This window comes from Ursus americanus, chromosome 16, assembly GCF_024610735.1.
Source record: "Ursus americanus isolate L20-20 chromosome 16, mUrsAme1.1.p, whole genome shotgun sequence".
Lineage (NCBI taxonomy): Eukaryota > Metazoa > Chordata > Mammalia > Carnivora > Ursidae > Ursus > Ursus americanus.
Genome location: NC_142142.1, coordinates 8917452 through 8934230, shown reverse-complemented (window position 1 = coordinate 8934230; position 16779 = coordinate 8917452). Strand labels below are relative to the sequence as shown.

Here is a 16779-nt window from a genome sequence, read left to right as displayed (position 1 = left end):
TTATAAATGGAAGGCCAGTATCAGCTGCCATCAAGATAAATTTTTTTTTTTTAAAGTACAATGGGGGTGGCTGGCTGGCTCAGTCGGTAGAACACACGACTTGATGTCAGGGTCGTGCGTTCAAGCCCCGCACTGGGCCTGGAGCTTACTTTAAAAAAAAGTACAACGAAAAGAAAAGAAAATATTGTAAAATTCTAGCTCGATACTATGCTAGCCAAAGACTCTGAGTCTGAGGTCCCTCCTCTGTTCATGAAGATTAGGAAATGCTAGAGTGGCGTTAAGGACGTACCAGAACCACGCAAAGAATTTCTCCTTGACATAATTAGGTTGAATGAGAGTTAAAAAGGGAAGAAATTTCTCACCATGTGATTCAATGTTATTTAAAGCAAACTACAGGGCATCCCACACTTTCTGAAACACTGAGATAAGATATGTAAAGTGCCTGGATTGGAGTAGGTAGCCAGTAAGTGTTAGTTCTCCTCCCCCACAGTTTTCCAGCAAATTCAAAGAGCAAATGAAAAGCAGAGCAGGCAAAGAAACCCTAAATAAATGGGAAGATATGCCTTTTTAATGGATCAGGGGAATCAAAAGCGATGTCAATTCTCTTCAAACTGACCTACAGATTCAACATAATCCCAATAAAATTCCATCAGGTTCCTTTATGTCGAAATCAAACTAATTCTAAAATTTTTATAGAAAGTCAAAGGACCTAGAATAGCCAAAATAATTTCAAAAAAAAAGAACAAAGTTGTAGTTTCAGTAATCAAGCTACAGTAATCGAGACAGTGTGGTATTGGTATAAGCGTAGATACATAAATCACCATAATAGAATCGAGTCCAGAAACAGACCCACATAAACATGGTTAGTTGACTTTCAAAAAGTGCTAAGACAATTTGATAAAGATAGAAAATCTTTTTAACAAATGGGGCTGGTGGGGCACCTGCATGGCTCAGTTGGTTAGGTGACTGCCTTCGGCTCAGGTCACGATCCTGGAGTCGTGGGATCCGAGTCCCAAATCGGGCTCCCTGCTCAGCAGGGGAGTCAGTCTGCTTCTTCCTCTGACCCTCCCCCCTCTCGTGTTCTCTCTCAAATAAATAAATAAAATCTTAAAAAAAAATGGTGCTGGAACAACTGGATATTTATATGAAGAAGAAGAAAAAAAAAAGAACTTTGACCCATATCTCATACCATATACAAAAAAAAAAAAAGGGAAAAAACCTAAAAAAACTAAAACTGGATCATGGACCTAAATGTAAAACTTTAAACTATAAAACTTCTAGAGGAATATCTTTGTGATCTTGAGTTAGACAAAGTTGTCTTAGATATAACACCGAAAACATGAATGATAAAACTTAAAAGAAGTCTGCCCTCCAAAGGACTCAGCTAAGAAGATGACAAGATTAAGTCAAAGACAGGGAGAAAATATTTGCAAACACATACTGAAAAAAAACTGGTATCCAAAAATAGATAAAAGAATTTTCATAATTCAATAATAAGAGAACAAACAACGCAATTTTAAAAATGGACAAAAGATTTGGACATGTCATCAAAGCAGATACACAGAAGGCAAATAAGCATATGAAAAGATATTCAAAATCATTATTTACTAGGGATATGGAAATTAAAAACTATTAGATACCACTATATATCTATTAGAATAGCTTTAGAAAAAAAGTTGACAATACCAAGCGCTGACCAGGAAAAGGAATTACTGTTACTTTCATACATTGTCGGTGGGATAACAAAATGGTGCAGCCACTTTGGAAAACAGATGTCAGTTTTTTATAAAGTTAAACATACAGTCACCATACAACCCCCAAATCTCAGGCTTAGGAGGCTATCCAGAAGAAAAGATATATGCCCCACAAGACATACATGAGAATGCTTATGACAGCTTGATTCATAATCACCAATAAACCGGAAGCAATGGAAATGTACTTCAACTGGTGAACAGATAAGCCAATTAAGGTCCACCGCTTAATGGAGTACTACTCAGCAATAAAATAGTTCCAAAAACATGGAAGAATCTTAAACACATTATGCTAAGTGAAAGAGGCCAGACACAAAAAGCTACACACTGTATGATTCCATTTACATGATGTTCTGGAGACTTAAAACAACAGGACAGAAAAACAATTGTTGGTTGCCAGGGATATGACTACACCTGGGCATTAGGGAAATTTGGGGGTTAATGGAACTGTTCTATATTCTGATCGTGGTAAACTATATGCCTAATAAGGGCAAATTTTACTAAATGTAAATTATATCTCAAAACTTCATTTAACAACAATGACAAAGCAGAGCATGCTACTCACACCAAGAACACCCCATGCAAAGGCATCGTTCATACCTTTCCTCAACTTTAAGGGAGAGATGGTTGCAGAGGTTGTGAACATATTGGGCATAACTCTCTGCCAGGGCCATGTCGTATGCAGTCAGGTGAATATTTAAAACCCCATATTCATAATCTGTCCCCAAATTAATGGCTCTCAGTTCCACTTTTCCCTTCTTCTTCTTGGGCTGAACAGAAAACAAAAGGAGAAAGAAAATAAATCAAAGTATTATACAAAAAATTCTAAACATCCCATCTTGATGTCAAAGAAATCAATCTTTCAAATCAGTTTGTTTACCATTTTTCTCTTATGACCTTATTTTCTTTTTTTAATAATTTTTTATTATGTTATGTTAGTCACCATACAGTACATCCTTAGTTTTTGATGTAGTGTTCCATGATTCGTTATTTGCGTGTAACACCCAGTGTTCCATGCAATACGTGCCCTCCTTAATACCCATCACCAGACTATCCCAATCCCCCACCCCCCTCCCCTCTGAAGCCCCCAGTTTGTTTCCCAGAGTCCATAGTCTCTCATGGTTCATTCCCCCTTCTGTTTACCCCCCCTTCATTCTTCCCTTCCTTCTCCTACCGATCTTCCTGTTATTTATGTTTCATAAATGAGTGAAACCATATGATAATTGTCTTTCTCTGCTTGACTTATTTCACTTAGCATAATCTCCTCCAGTCCCATCCATGTTGCTGCCAATGTTGGGTAATCGTTCTTTCTGATGGCTGAGTAATACTCCATTGTATTTATGGACCACATCTTCTTAATCCATTCATCTGTTGAAGGGCATCTCCACTCCTTCCACAATTTAGCTATTGTGGACAATGCTGCTATGAACATCGGGGTGCATATGGCCCTTCTCTTCACTACATCGGTATCTTTGGGATAAATACCCAGTAGTGCAATTGCTAGATCATAGGGTAGCTCTATTTTTAGCTTTTTAAGGGACTTCCACACAGTTTTCCAAAGTGGCTGTACCAACTGGCATCCCCACCAACAGTGTAAGAGGGATTCTCTTTCACCACATCCTCTCCAACATTTGTTGTTTCTTGTCTTGTCATGACCTTACTTTCAAACTGAAGTTCCCCTGGGAAGGAATGGGTAGCTTCCCTTGCCAGTCTGGGCTGCTATCAGCCAACAAAAGGAGAGGGAATATTGCTGGCATTACTTTAATACAAATACAAGTGACTATCTTATGCAATTAACTTGTTAAGAGACTCACACCCTCCCTGGTCCTCAGCTTCCCAATTTTCTCAAATTGGTGGGGTTAGGCTAGATAAGAGATTCTTAATCTAGAGCCCACTGAGGGATTTTAAGTGGTCTATCAACCCCAAAATTTATATGCAAAATTTTACATGTGTGCATATTTTTCTGGAAGAATTCTCAGCTTTTATCAGTATCTTAAAGAAATCAATTGCAAGGAAATTCATCATTAGATCTCTTCCAGCCCTCCTAGCTTTGAAATTCTGCAATCATTTAGTCTTCCTTTTAAGAATTGAGAAGTAGAGGGAATGCACGTGAATATTATGTAGAAGTCAAGCCTAGACCTGGAATGAAAATCTGTATATTGACCAAAAATTATAGTTGTAACCAGTGATCCAGCTTATTCATTTGATGTTTTGAAAGTTCCAGTAATTATCTGCAGTGAATATGGATACTACATAGTACTTTGGTGTTACCTGCTTTTTTAAAAAAGTCTTTGGCTCACTCAGTGAACTATTTATCAAAAAAAAAAAAAAAGTAAAAAGAACTGAGAGGTAGATGGGGCGCCTGGGTGGTGCAGTCAGTTGAGCATCCAACTCTTGATTTCGGCTCAGGTCCTGATCTCAGGATCATGAGATCGAGCCCTACTTTGGGCTCCATGGTCAGCGCACTCCGCTTGGTTTCTCTCTCCCTCTCCCTTCACCAACCCCCCACTCCCTCTGAGCACGAGAGCTCTTTCTCTGTCTCTCTCTCTCAAATAAATAAATAAATCATAAAAAAAAAAAAAAGAATTGAAAGGTAGACAAATGACTTCTACTTTATCCTCTTGTATTACTTCCCTACATATCAACCTGTGCAGGCTGCAGTAAAAAGTTAAAATGAGGCCTGGGAACATAGATATTTAACCCGACATAGATCAGGATCTAGAAAGTTTCTCAACTGGAAATAATCTAACCTAAATCCCATTTAGAGGAGGGACTTGTTAAATACATCATGGAACACCCATACAATAGTACATTATGCAGTTCTAAGAAGGAATAGGCATTTCTTTATGTACTACTATATGGAAAGGTCTTTAAAATAAACGATAAAAGCAACTGTAGAATAACATGTTCAGAATATTGCCATACATTATTTAAAAAGTGTGTGTAATTATATAATATTTATTTGCTTGCATATTCAAAAAATATGTCTGAAAGGATGCACAAAAATACTAATATCATTGGCTGCTTGTGAGGGAACTGAATAGCTTGGGCATACAGGTAGGAAGAAGACTTTTTAACTATTTCCCTTCTTTATTTTTTTATTTTTAATACTGTGACTCTTTTGTCAGTTCAAAAGTAGAATCTTAAAATCTACTATTTTTTTATTTTTTATTTTTTTAAAGATTTTTTTAAATTATTTATTTATTTATTTATTTATTTATTTGAGAGAGAGAAAGAGAGAGCGGGGAGTGAGGGGAGCAGCAGAGGTAAAGGGAGAAGCAGGCTTCCCGATGAGCAGGCGGATCATGACCTGAGCTGAAGGCAGACAGTTAACTAACCGAGCCACCCAGGCACCCCTATTTTTTAAAGATTTATTTATGTATTTGGGGGGGAGGGTGCATGTGAGTGGGGGGAGGGGCAGAAGGAGAGAATCTTCAAGCAGACTCCCCAGTGAGTGTGCAGCCTGATGCGGAACTCGATCCCACAACCCACGAGATCATGACCCCAGCTGAAACCAAGAATCAGATGCTTAACTGACTGAGTCACCCAGGCGTTCTTCTACTATTCTTTTTTAAAGATTTTATTTTTAAGTAATTTCTACACCCAACGTAGGGCTCAAGCTTACAACCCAGAGATCAAGAGTCACATGCCTACTGACTGAGCCAGCCAGGTGCCCCAAAAATCTACTATGTTCTTAAAAATTTAAAGGGCACCAGGGTGGCTCAGTCGGGAAGGTGGCTGCCTTCGGCTCAGGTCATGATCCCAGGATCTTGGGCTCAAGCCCCGTTTCAGGCTCTCTGCTCTGCAGGGAGTCTGCTTCTCCCTCTTCCTCTGACCCTCCCCCTGCTCGTGCTCTGGCTCTGACTCTCTCAAATGAATAAAAAAAAAATCTAAAAAACAATTAGTAAAAATTAATTGCAATACAATATTCACACTGAAAAAAATGCATAAATAAGTACACAGCTCAATAATTTTTCACAAAGTGAAAATATTTGTATAATCAGTATCCTGAATAAGAAATAGACCACTACCAGCACCCCAAAACTCCTGTCCCCCAAACTGATAACCACTTTTATTACTTCTAAAATCATTTGCCTGTTTTTAGAATTTATGAAAATGGAGTGATACGCTATGTTCTCTTTTATGTCTTGTTTCTTTCATTCATTATATTTGCAGGATTCATCATGTATTAGCTGAAACAACAGTTCTTTCTTTCTCATTGCTCTAGTAGTCTATTGTATGAATATTCCAGAATTTGATCTTTTTTTTACAGTTGATGAAAATTTGGGGTGTTGTTTCTAGTGTGGGGCCATAACAAATAGTACTGCTCCCCATGTTCTTGTCCGTATCTTTCAGTGAACACGTGTATGCATTGCTATTAGGGATATACCTAGAACCTGAACTACTGACTTAGAGAGCATGCATATATTCGTCTTTAATAAATACTCTAAAACAGTTTTACAGAGATGTTTCCAGTTTAGTCTCCCACCAGAATCAATGAGAGTTCTATGTGCTCTACATTCTTGCCAACTCAAAACTTAGTGTAGTCAGGTTTTTTGGTCTGTTTTAGCCCTACTGTTTGGTATGAAGTGATAATAAATTCGGGTTTCAACTTGCAGTTCCTTTAAGTCAGTTGTGCCTGAGCACCTTTCCATTTGGATACTCTCTTTTGTAACCTGCCTATTCAAGTATTTTGCCCATTTTTTAGATTGGGTTTCTGCCTTTCTCTAACTGATTTGTAGAGATTCTTTCTATATTCTAGATATGATCCTTTGTTAAATATATGTGCTGCAAATATCTTCTTCCTCCCTGTAGCTTCCCTCTTCGTTTTTTCATGGTGCATCCTGATAAGCAGAAGTTCTTATTTTTCATGTAGTTCAATTTATTCATTCTTGTACGATTATAGTGATTTTTGTGTCCTGTTTAAGAAATCTTCGTGATCTTAAGATATTCTCATGTTATCTTCTAGTAATATGACTATTTTAACACATTTAGATCTACAATCCATTTTTAAGTGATGTTGGTGTATGATGTGAAAGAATCATTTTTATTCACATGATCATCCAGTCCAGTTGACTTAGGACCATTAGCACCATTGCATGGCAGTGTCACCTTTGTCATATAAGTGCCCACAGATATGTGGATCAGTTTCTGTACTCTTTATTCTGTTCCTTTGGGCTCTTTGTCTATCCTTGAGCTAATAGCACATGCCCTGCTTACTGGAGATTTATAAGTCTTGTTATTTGGTAGAAATAGTTCTTTTAAGAAAAAGGGCAAAAAACCTATTTTTATTTATTTTTTTTAAGATTTTTTATTTATTAATTTGAAAGAGAGAGAGAGCGCACCAGCAGGGGGAGCACCAGGCAGAGGGAGAAACAGGCTCCCTGCCGAGCAAGAAGCCCAATGTGGGGCTTGATTTCAGGACCCTGGGATCATGACCTGAACTGAAGGCAGACGCTTAACCAACTGAGCCACCCAGGCACCTCTCTATTTACATGTCTTAAGTCACTCCTATCTAACAGCCAACATTCTAGTGGTTGCCACAGAAGAATGTTCCTGGCAGAGCACCTGAAATGGTTCTCTCCCATCGCTGCTCCTTAGGTCAGTCTAAGACAGCAGAGGCCCAGTCTAGGGGAGCAGGAGGAGGACCAAGAAATGGTCCTTTCACAAGACTGGTAATACCAACGACAGACCCGATCTCACAGGGATGTTCTGAGAACTGAACAAAACACTATGTAAAGTGGCTTATACAATCCGTGTCACATAATTACTCTATGTATTAACTTTTATTGCTATTTTCATTTTTTAAAAAGAAACATGTTCTTTTTTTTAAGACTGTATTTATTTATTTGACAGAGAGAAAGAGACAGAGCACAAGCAGGGGAAGTGGCAGGCAGAGGGAGAGGGAGAAGCAGGCTCCCTGCCAAGCAGGGAGCCCAGTGCAGGGCCCAACCCCAGGACCCCGGGATCACCACTTGAGCCAAAGGAAGACACCCAACCAACTGAGCCATCCAGGCACTCCTACTGCTATTTTCATTTTTATGTTCCTATCTAGCACAGGAACTGGCAAACAGAAAACATGCAATGAATCACAATTTTAGAATCTTAGAACTGGACAGCATTTAGAGATTATTTTGTCCCAGTTCTTCATCTTTGCCAGGGAAGAATATGAAGCCCAGAAAGATCAAACATGTCCCCCAGAGTGACACAGCCAGACAAGACAGATCCTAGGAACTAAAACCCAGACCTTCCAACCCCCAACTGTAGCCTCTGCATTGCGAAACTGTTTATAGTCTTTATAGTTTCTGGATTTCTTATCTTTATGATGAAGATCTTCCCCACTCCTTTATTATGTTTATGGTCTCTTATAGTTTCTCATTGCTAAAGCTCTTACAGTGGTGGCCCCCCCCCCCAAGGGTCCTAGACTTTGCTATGAGTGAGAAGCCAAACCTCCGGAGACCAACTATCAAAGAACAAGGGCTTGGCTCTCTCTTTTTCAGAGCCTACCATGCTCCGTGGCCAAATGCAGCAATCCAGACTTCTCATCAAGACATTCAGCACTGCAGTCAGAGCTGTGAAGAATGCTAACATTGGAATGCAATGGGGAGCTGCTAAAATTTTCCAGCAGAGAGGGGAGGAGCCTCTCTAAAGCCTTTAGGAGGCTTTTATAACCAGGGAAAATGCCAGGGCTCTTCAAAGGTGTTGCTTTAGAGGAACAAAACAAAGCAAAAAAAGCTGATTCCAGTATCCCTCTTGGCATCTCACTTGCTTTTCTGTGTTGGCCTAGATATGCCTGGACCTCTCCACATTATCAGGAGCCCATTGTGACATTGTATTTCGGTTCTGAGCCAGGGCCAGCATAGCCAGCAAGAGCTTGGCTGCTTATAATACCAGTCACCAGTTCCTATAATTTTACCTGTACAGTCTTTCTCATATCCCTTCCCTCCTTTCTATCCCTACTGCCTGAGTTCATGCCCTTATAACCACCATGGGGAGTTATTAAAGATGTCTGTGCAAAGCATGTATGTGACTAGAGCTGTGTTTGGGGAAGGCCACCCTGACTGCACATGGAGGAGAATTAGGCAGGAAAGGAAGGAAAGCTAGGAGAAAGGTGGCGGGGACTATGGACTACTGTCCACCATCAAACTTTGGCACTCCTGTGACTGACCTGGATTCAGTGTGATGGCCCAGAGTGGCCATTCTTAGATCCCTGTGGGACTGCGCTATGATCCTCCAAATAGGCCAGGGGATAAATTAATAAACCATTTTTGTAAAGAAATGTCCATATTATTATCCCTACTTTACAGAGAGAAAACTGAGGTCCTATGGAAGCACATTACTTGCCCAGGGTTACTGGGAAACTGCTGGGAAAGAGCAGAAAAAAGGATTAGACTCACAGCCTGCTACAACTGCAAGGGCTCCCAGAGATAATATAGTCTCTCCTTCTTTCCCTCCCTAATTTTACCCAAGGGGAAAGTTGAAACCCAGGAGGGGGAAGTGACTTGTTCGCGGTCACAATAGTAAAGAAATGGCAAAGGTAACCACTTTATGTCTAGCCGTGGCTGGAAGCTGGGTCTGTGGCCCCAAGCCCAGGCTCTCTCCTCTAGATTCTGTAGAAGTGATAGTGTCTGCCTGTCACCATAGGTGGCATTCTCCACGGTGGGAAAATTGGGAAGGAACAGTGTCATCCTAATCTTCAAATGAAAAGGCAAATATGCCTGCAGCATATGTAGCTTCCAGAACTTCTGGTGATGAAAATTTAAAAACTGACACCCGGGACCTGAATGATCTGATGATGGTACTCTGAACAGTCCATAATGAGCTATTAGGTACACAGAAATCAAGTGCCTATGTTTATAACTCAGTGTGGTGCTCTCGGGAGACATCACCAGACAGAAGGCCTGGCCCTGACCGGCATGACCACGAGGCACAGCCTTGTACTGCACAGAGCACCATACTTAGATGGAAGCCAAAGGAAAGCTGGACTTAAAGCCTGTCTGCTTAGTCACTAAATGACATTGAATGACCTCTCTATGTGTCAGTTTCTTCCCCTGTAACACCTAACGTTCTTGTGAAGCTTGAAATAGTAAATTTATATGAAATGGAAACAGCATAGACATCAGATGGACTCTGACTGCCCTTGGTTCAAATGTTGGCCCTGGAAATTACTAGCCATTTAGACAAGTCATTTAATCTCTCTGAGTCTTACAGTCCTCAAACAGGGTCTTTAATAGCTAGGATATCTGAGGATTAAATAAAATATACTATTTATAATACTATAAATGGAATGTTTTTATTTTTTACTTTATTTTTTATTAAGTTTTTTTATTTCAATTCCAATATAGTCAACATACAGTGTTATATTAGTTTCAGGTGTACAATATAGTGATTCAACAATTCTAAACATTACCCAGTGCTCATTGTGATAAGTGTACTATAATACTTTAAAATGGAATAATGCTTTTAAAGCCTGGCACATAGTAGTTATGGCATTTGGTACATAGCAGTCACTCAATAAATGGTATCTTTAGAAAAGTCTGAGTAATGTACACAAATAGGACATTAGTATTACTATAAATTGGAGGTAATCATGCTCCTGGTATCCCATTGGCATGCTTTACAGAATGAAACACTTATGCGAAGTGCTGATTCAACCACTCTGGAAAGACACCAAAGAAACAGTCCCAGGCCCCAAGGAATTTACATTACAGTTCAGAGAAAGAGAGAGGAGAGAGGAGACTCACATGAAAGAACAAATCTCAATTTAACCATAAAGAGCAGCCCACCTCCCATGGCCAAGTTCAACACAAGCTACCTTGTGGCACCACGCTGCTTAACTCCCCAGCGGGTAGCCAAGAGTGACCGCCTCAGGTGGGTGCAGCTGAAAGGGCAGTAAGCAGAGACACTTAGGGTATATAGTCATTACTTCATAAATAGTATCTTTTAAAAAGGGTTGATCTAGACCTGCCTACTTCTCAGGTTTGATGGTCCCTCATCCCCTAGTACCAATCTTAAACTTCAGGATTAAAAAACTGCTAAAAGTTTCCCAATTGCATCTCCGGGGTCAGTGTCTCCCTACCTTCACCCAGAAGGTTCCCCCTCCTTGCAGAGCCAACTTTGACTCTTCACCCCACATGCTTAATGTGAGCAAATCCTATTTAAGACTCAGCTCATGCTCATCCAAGAAGCCTTCCCCGATTTCTCAGCCTGAGTTAGGTACCACTCTTCTGTGTTCCCATAGCAAACCCTACTCCAGATACATCACTCTCAATCACCTGAATCCGTTTATGCAACAAATACTGACTGCTAGTGATGCGCAAGTTCAGGGTTAGGATTAGGGATATGATAGGAAAGAAGACAGCCATTGTCTCTGGTACTAATGTTTACAGTCTCTCAGGAAAGGCATATAGAGAACAAGTAATTATAAAGAGATGCATGTTTTGAGGGAGGAAAATAGAATGCTATGGAATTGTGAAAAAAAAGACTATTGGCTATCATCACCATCAACACCACCTATGGGCTCTATGTTTCAGACACTGTGCTAAGTTCTTAAAATTCTCTTAATTTACTTCTCACAACAACACTGGGAAATATAATTTCTATATAAAGTCAAGGGAAATACAATTTCTATATATGTGGCTTGGAAAAGTTAAGGAAGGTACCCAAGGACACACAGCTAGTAATCATCAGAGCTGAATCTTAAATCAGGTATGCCGAATTCCAAAATGTTTCTCTTAACCTCTGTCTTTCCTTTTAAGGAAAGTGTGCAGAGCCTGCCAATTTCCTCAATATCTATTCCCCTTTTCTCTTTTAATCACATAACTGCTGAAACACAACTGTGGATGGCAAACTTTACTCATGAAAGAATCATTAAAGAAATCAAGTAAAAAAAAAATAACAGAACTGCTGTGTTTTAGCTGGGTGTATGACCATTCATAATAAAACTTACATTTCCCAAACAATCTTGCAGCTAGGTATGGTTATATGACTAAGTTCTGGCCGGTGAGGTAAGAGCTTATGCACACTACCTTCCCTTTCTCCATCCTGCTCGATGGAATGTGGACAAGATGGCTGAAGAGGGAGCAGCCATCTCAAAACTGTGAAAGAGAAGCAAAGCCAAAAACTGGAATATCTACTTATACTTTTATGTGAAAGAGAAATAAGCTTCTATCTTGTTTACGCCCCTTGATTAAGCGGGCCTCTCTGATGGCAGCCAAACTACCATCTCAAGTCCTATAAGAAGGTACCGCAACTCATTCGTTTCTCTATTTCTCCACATTAAATGTTGAGTTGAACTGAACTGAACTCCAGCTCTGGTTCCATCATTCACTAGACACATGTCAGAGAGAAATCATTTATGCCCCTCAATCCGTTTCCTTTTCTACCCTGTCTATCTCACAGGATGGTGGTGAATCAAATGGCATCGTTTTCAAATTTGTTGGTTGCAAAGGGTCTAACAAAATCATGTTTCTCTTTGTGAAACACCATAAAATACTCATCAATATACTTTCACTAGCAGAAAACATGGTTATATGATATAAATGGAGTTCTCTACATCTCAAAATATATGAAAACATATCGGAGTCTCTGTTAGTATTTGTTTTCATCAAGTAAAACTGATGGGAGAAAAACCTGAAACTTAGAAAAGTCTATCCATTAACTTAATATCTTTCTAAAATGTGGAAGATTGCCCTTAATAAACTTGAGGAGAGGGGCACCTGGGTGGCACAACGGTTAAGCGTCTGCCTTCGGCTCAGGGCGTGATCCCGGCGTTCTGGGATGGAGCCCCACATCAGGCTCCTTCGCTGAGAGCCTGCTTCTTCCTCTCCCACTCCCCCTGCTTGTGTTCCCTCTCTCACTGGCTGTCTCTCTCTCTGTCAAATAAATAAATAAAATTTTTAAAAAATAAAATAAACTTGAGGAGAGGTTCAGCTCTAGGATCACCACTGTTCCAAGGGTATATGGCTTAAGAGGCACCGAGATAATGGATGTGAAAGCACTCTGAAAATGGAAAGGGGCCACTACTATTATTCTTATCAAACATGACTCCCTTTAAAACTCTGACATAGTTGTAACTCAGCAGAATGGGCAGAATGAGACTGGTGGGCTGGAGACCAGGGCGCTCTAATGGTGTAGGCCGAATGAGGTCATCACAGGAATCACTGTCTGTGTCTGGAAAGGTTCTGGGGAACTCTTTTATGTTCTTACAGCCCCAGTGTTTCCCAGTGTACCCCAAGCAGCTGGATATTCCAAAGTCAGTTCACTTTACATATTCAGTGAATGCAGGCGACATTTCGGAAATGTTTGTTGAGGTGACCTCCACAATACCTTCCTCAACCCATTCAGGGAGAATGGCTTCCTTCACTTTGTTCTCTTGATATTTAAGTTCGCTCCCCTAGTAAAGCACTTACCCCGTGTAGTTAGCGACATTTTTGAGCACTGTTTTTCCTAGCCCACTGTATGCTTTTGGTAGGAAAAGACTGTGTCCCATTCACCTACGCATCATTTGTGCTCACACAGTGCCTGGCATAGAGCAGATGCTCGATAACGGTTTTTTCTTTTTAGTGAGTTACAGGAGATAGACTTGAGGAAAAACATGGACGCTAATTTAAAACAACTTCACTAAGTCAGTCCTATAATCCATGTCTAGCCCTACCGTCACTGCAAAAACCGATCTTTCCGTTCCCAGGAAGCTAGGACTGTCACCAGAAAGTGATTTTGATTTGCTGATTTTTCTGGGAACGATGCCACGGTCTCCTCACAGACTTGTGGCTGTGGGAGCTAATCCATCTATGGGTGTTACAACAAACGGAACAGGTGTCATAAATGACAGACACCTCCTCTGTGTCAACAGTGCACACAGTTTCCAAGAGAAAAGACATCTCAACTCCTAGGGGGCCGTTCTATAAAGAGGAAGTAAATTGCCTACATTACAAAAGATACACATTACTCTCTTGCCCCAGGGCCTAGAAAATAGAACACAGAACAATTATAAACTGACAGCAATTTATGTTGCCTCCATTCCATCCTCCCACATCTTCCTCTTAGCAATTCTGTTTCTTGGATTGTTATTACCCCAAGATTGAAGGCAGGACAACAGCTGAGGACAAGAAAGTGGTCTGGGGAGAAATAACCTAGCTAGCACTCCACAAACACAAAGGACTACACATTTATTTCTATGAAATAAAAATCACTCCAAACAATCTGAAGCCTTTTAAATTCAACAGAGTGATTCAGGGCCCTTGAGGAAATAATGAGATCTATACACTGAGACACAGTGCTAGGTCTGGAGATGAGCTCTGAAACGTGATCCCTCACTGCCACAGTCAAGCTGTAAGCATGTAAGATCACACAAGCAGAAATGGGACAAGGTCTGGGCACTTGGTGCATGAGAATTAACTCTTTCCTAGGGATGTGGGGCTTAAGAGAGGAGAGGACCCAATCTGGGACCCAGAGAGGAAAAAAAGGAATATGGCTGCTTATTGTTTTTTCTAGGATCTAAGCTTAGGGAGAGAAAGGGGGCCACAGAATGCCTTCCAGCATTTCTAGTCCGGTTCGCCAGTGGGGAAGAAGAGACAGGGACCTGGGACAGAACCTCTGCAAGCTGGCAGATGAGAACTTTCATGTACTGTCCCATGCAGAAAGCAAGGAGCCTGCAGCAGCTTTCACTACTATCTGGGTAGCCACTCAGGGACAACGAATGACATCACAGAAAAGCCTACAACGCTAACCAAAGACAGCATCACTCCCTTCAAGCAACCAAGGTCATCCAGAGCCAGCTGTCTGCAAACAGTGGGTTGTGTTTGCCAGTTCTGATTTATAAAACCTTGCGGCAGCTCCAATAACCACGTATCAGTTCAGCTCGATCAATATTTACTGTCCTCTACTTGATATCAGGCTCTCTGCTGCAAACTGAGGATACAGAGACGTGGCTTCTACTCTTAGAGAGCTCACCGTCTAGAAGGGGAGATGGTCATCAAACAGACCATTAAAACAGAGCAGTAGTCCTAGCACAGAGGAAGCACAAGGAACTCTAGCAGCTCATGGTAGAACAAGTAATCCAGTGCTGGGAATCCAGGAAGGTTTCTCAGAAGGGGCGCTTCATTTTCCCCCTCCTTACCCTGCTTCCTCACTAGAAGTTAAAGGTTGAGGATGTATTAACCAAGTGAAAAGAGGCAGAAGATATTTTAAGTAGACAGAACAGCCTTGAAACAGTATGTGTTTCACAGAGAGATTTGTGAGGCCTTGAAACAATATGATGATTTGGATAAAAAGCAAGAGGCTCAATGCAGTTAGAGCATGGTATCCCTGAGATGGGAGAAGATAATAGGGAGAAAGACAGGGACAGATGGCATTAATATGGCATTAAACTTCCTTTTATACCGCACTACGAGGCAGGTCAGAGCATGGCATACACAGAAAATTATCTTTTAAGAGAAAGGATCCCTGGATGCCTGGGTGGCTCAGTTGGTTGAGCAGCTGCCTTCAGCTCAGGTCATGACCCCAGGGTCCTAGGATCGAGCCCCACATCAGGCTCCCTGCTCAGTGGGAAGCCTGCTTCTCCCTCTGTGTGCTCTCTCTCTCTCTGACAAATAAATAAAATAAAATCTTTGAAAAATAAATAAAAGATGGAGGATCCCAAGAAATTAGCAAAAACCAAAGAACACACACCCAAACAAAATGAATTTATTTCCTACTAATTTATATGGGACTTTTAGAAGAGAGATAAAACAACTCCGACAACTACTCTAAGGTGTCACAACTCAGAAAGGGTGTAAATCACTCCTTTTGAATTTTAATAGCACTTCGTATCTTCCTTTTAGCACCTGTCACTTTCTGCTGAGGAGAATACTTATGTGTGTCTTACCTCTAAGAGTTTCACAGCTCTCTGAGCATGAACCAGGTCTTGTTCATTCATCCTCCGAAATTTTATTACAACCCAGTCTGAACAGACAAGGCCTACCTCATAATAGATGCTCAGTAAATGTTCCAGAGCATCACAGAGTTACATGATATCAGAGCTGAAAGACTCTTAAAGATATTCTAATCCAGTTTCTCAGCCTTTATGAAGATTTTAGTAAAGCTATGGACTCTCTTCCCAGAAAAAAAAATCACACATAGAGAACATTTTACATGTAATTTCAGGGCCCACAATGCCCAGAGGGTTAAAGTTAATTATCCAAAGTCGTGAAGGTGTAATAAGTGGCATAACTAAGCCTACAAGTTTCCTGGTTCCCAATTCAGTCCTCCTCCCACCACAAACTACAAATGAACGATTTTAGTTGGGCTGTTTCCTGCTGGGAGGCTGCCTAATATAAGCCTAAGATGGGGCAATGGTCCTCTCATGAAATTCCTTGCTGTAAGGAAGGTGCTCAGGAGAACACGGCAAGTTCAGTGGCTTCTGAGACCCAAATACAATGGTACTGGACTTCTGCCAAGGAGAAAGAGGGGCAGTGGGAAACGTTCGTGGTTACATGGAACAATACAATAAACCAAAGAGCCAAAAGTGATGTTGAAGCCTCCCTAGGTAGAAGAGCAAAATCCTTCTCAACTGTACTGTTTACAGGACGTGATAGAATCATGACTCAAAACCACACTTTCTGACTTTCAGGCCGGTGTTGTGTCCACCTCACCACAAAATCCTCCACACATGCAGAGAAATCTAACCACCCCGGAAGCAATCCTGTAGCTCTGGGAATCCTAAGAAATGGGCTAAATAATCTTATAATGCTTAGAACTAACTCCCAGTTATCTGAGATAATGGATTCAAGGAACATAAACATCTTCGAAATCTGCAAATACTATAAAACTATTTGGCTGAAAATGCCAATCCGCCTCCACTTGCCACAAACCATTCATTCAACTTCAGCGAATGTATCATTTATTGTGAGGTCCATGCTGAAGTAAGTACTAAGAAGATTTTTTTTTTTAAGATTTTTTATTTATTTATGTGACAGAGAGACAGCCAGCAAGAGAGGGAACACAGCAGGGGGGAGTGGGAGAGGAAGAAGCAGGCTCACAGCGGAGG

The 16779-nt window shown here is 40.7% G+C and overlaps 1 protein-coding gene across 1 annotated transcript in view; it reads right to left on the bottom strand.

The window, feature by feature from the left end:
• The window catches only part of MRPL48 (mitochondrial ribosomal protein L48), a 53349-nt gene that overhangs the window by 11195 nt on the left and 25375 nt on the right, over nt 1-16779 (bottom strand). Inside the window, exon 6 of the mRNA XM_087868526.1 lies at nt 2352-2521. Within this exon, the coding sequence (XP_087724652.1) occupies nt 2352-2521 (170 nt within the window). The remainder of the gene's footprint in view (nt 1-2351; nt 2522-16779) is intronic.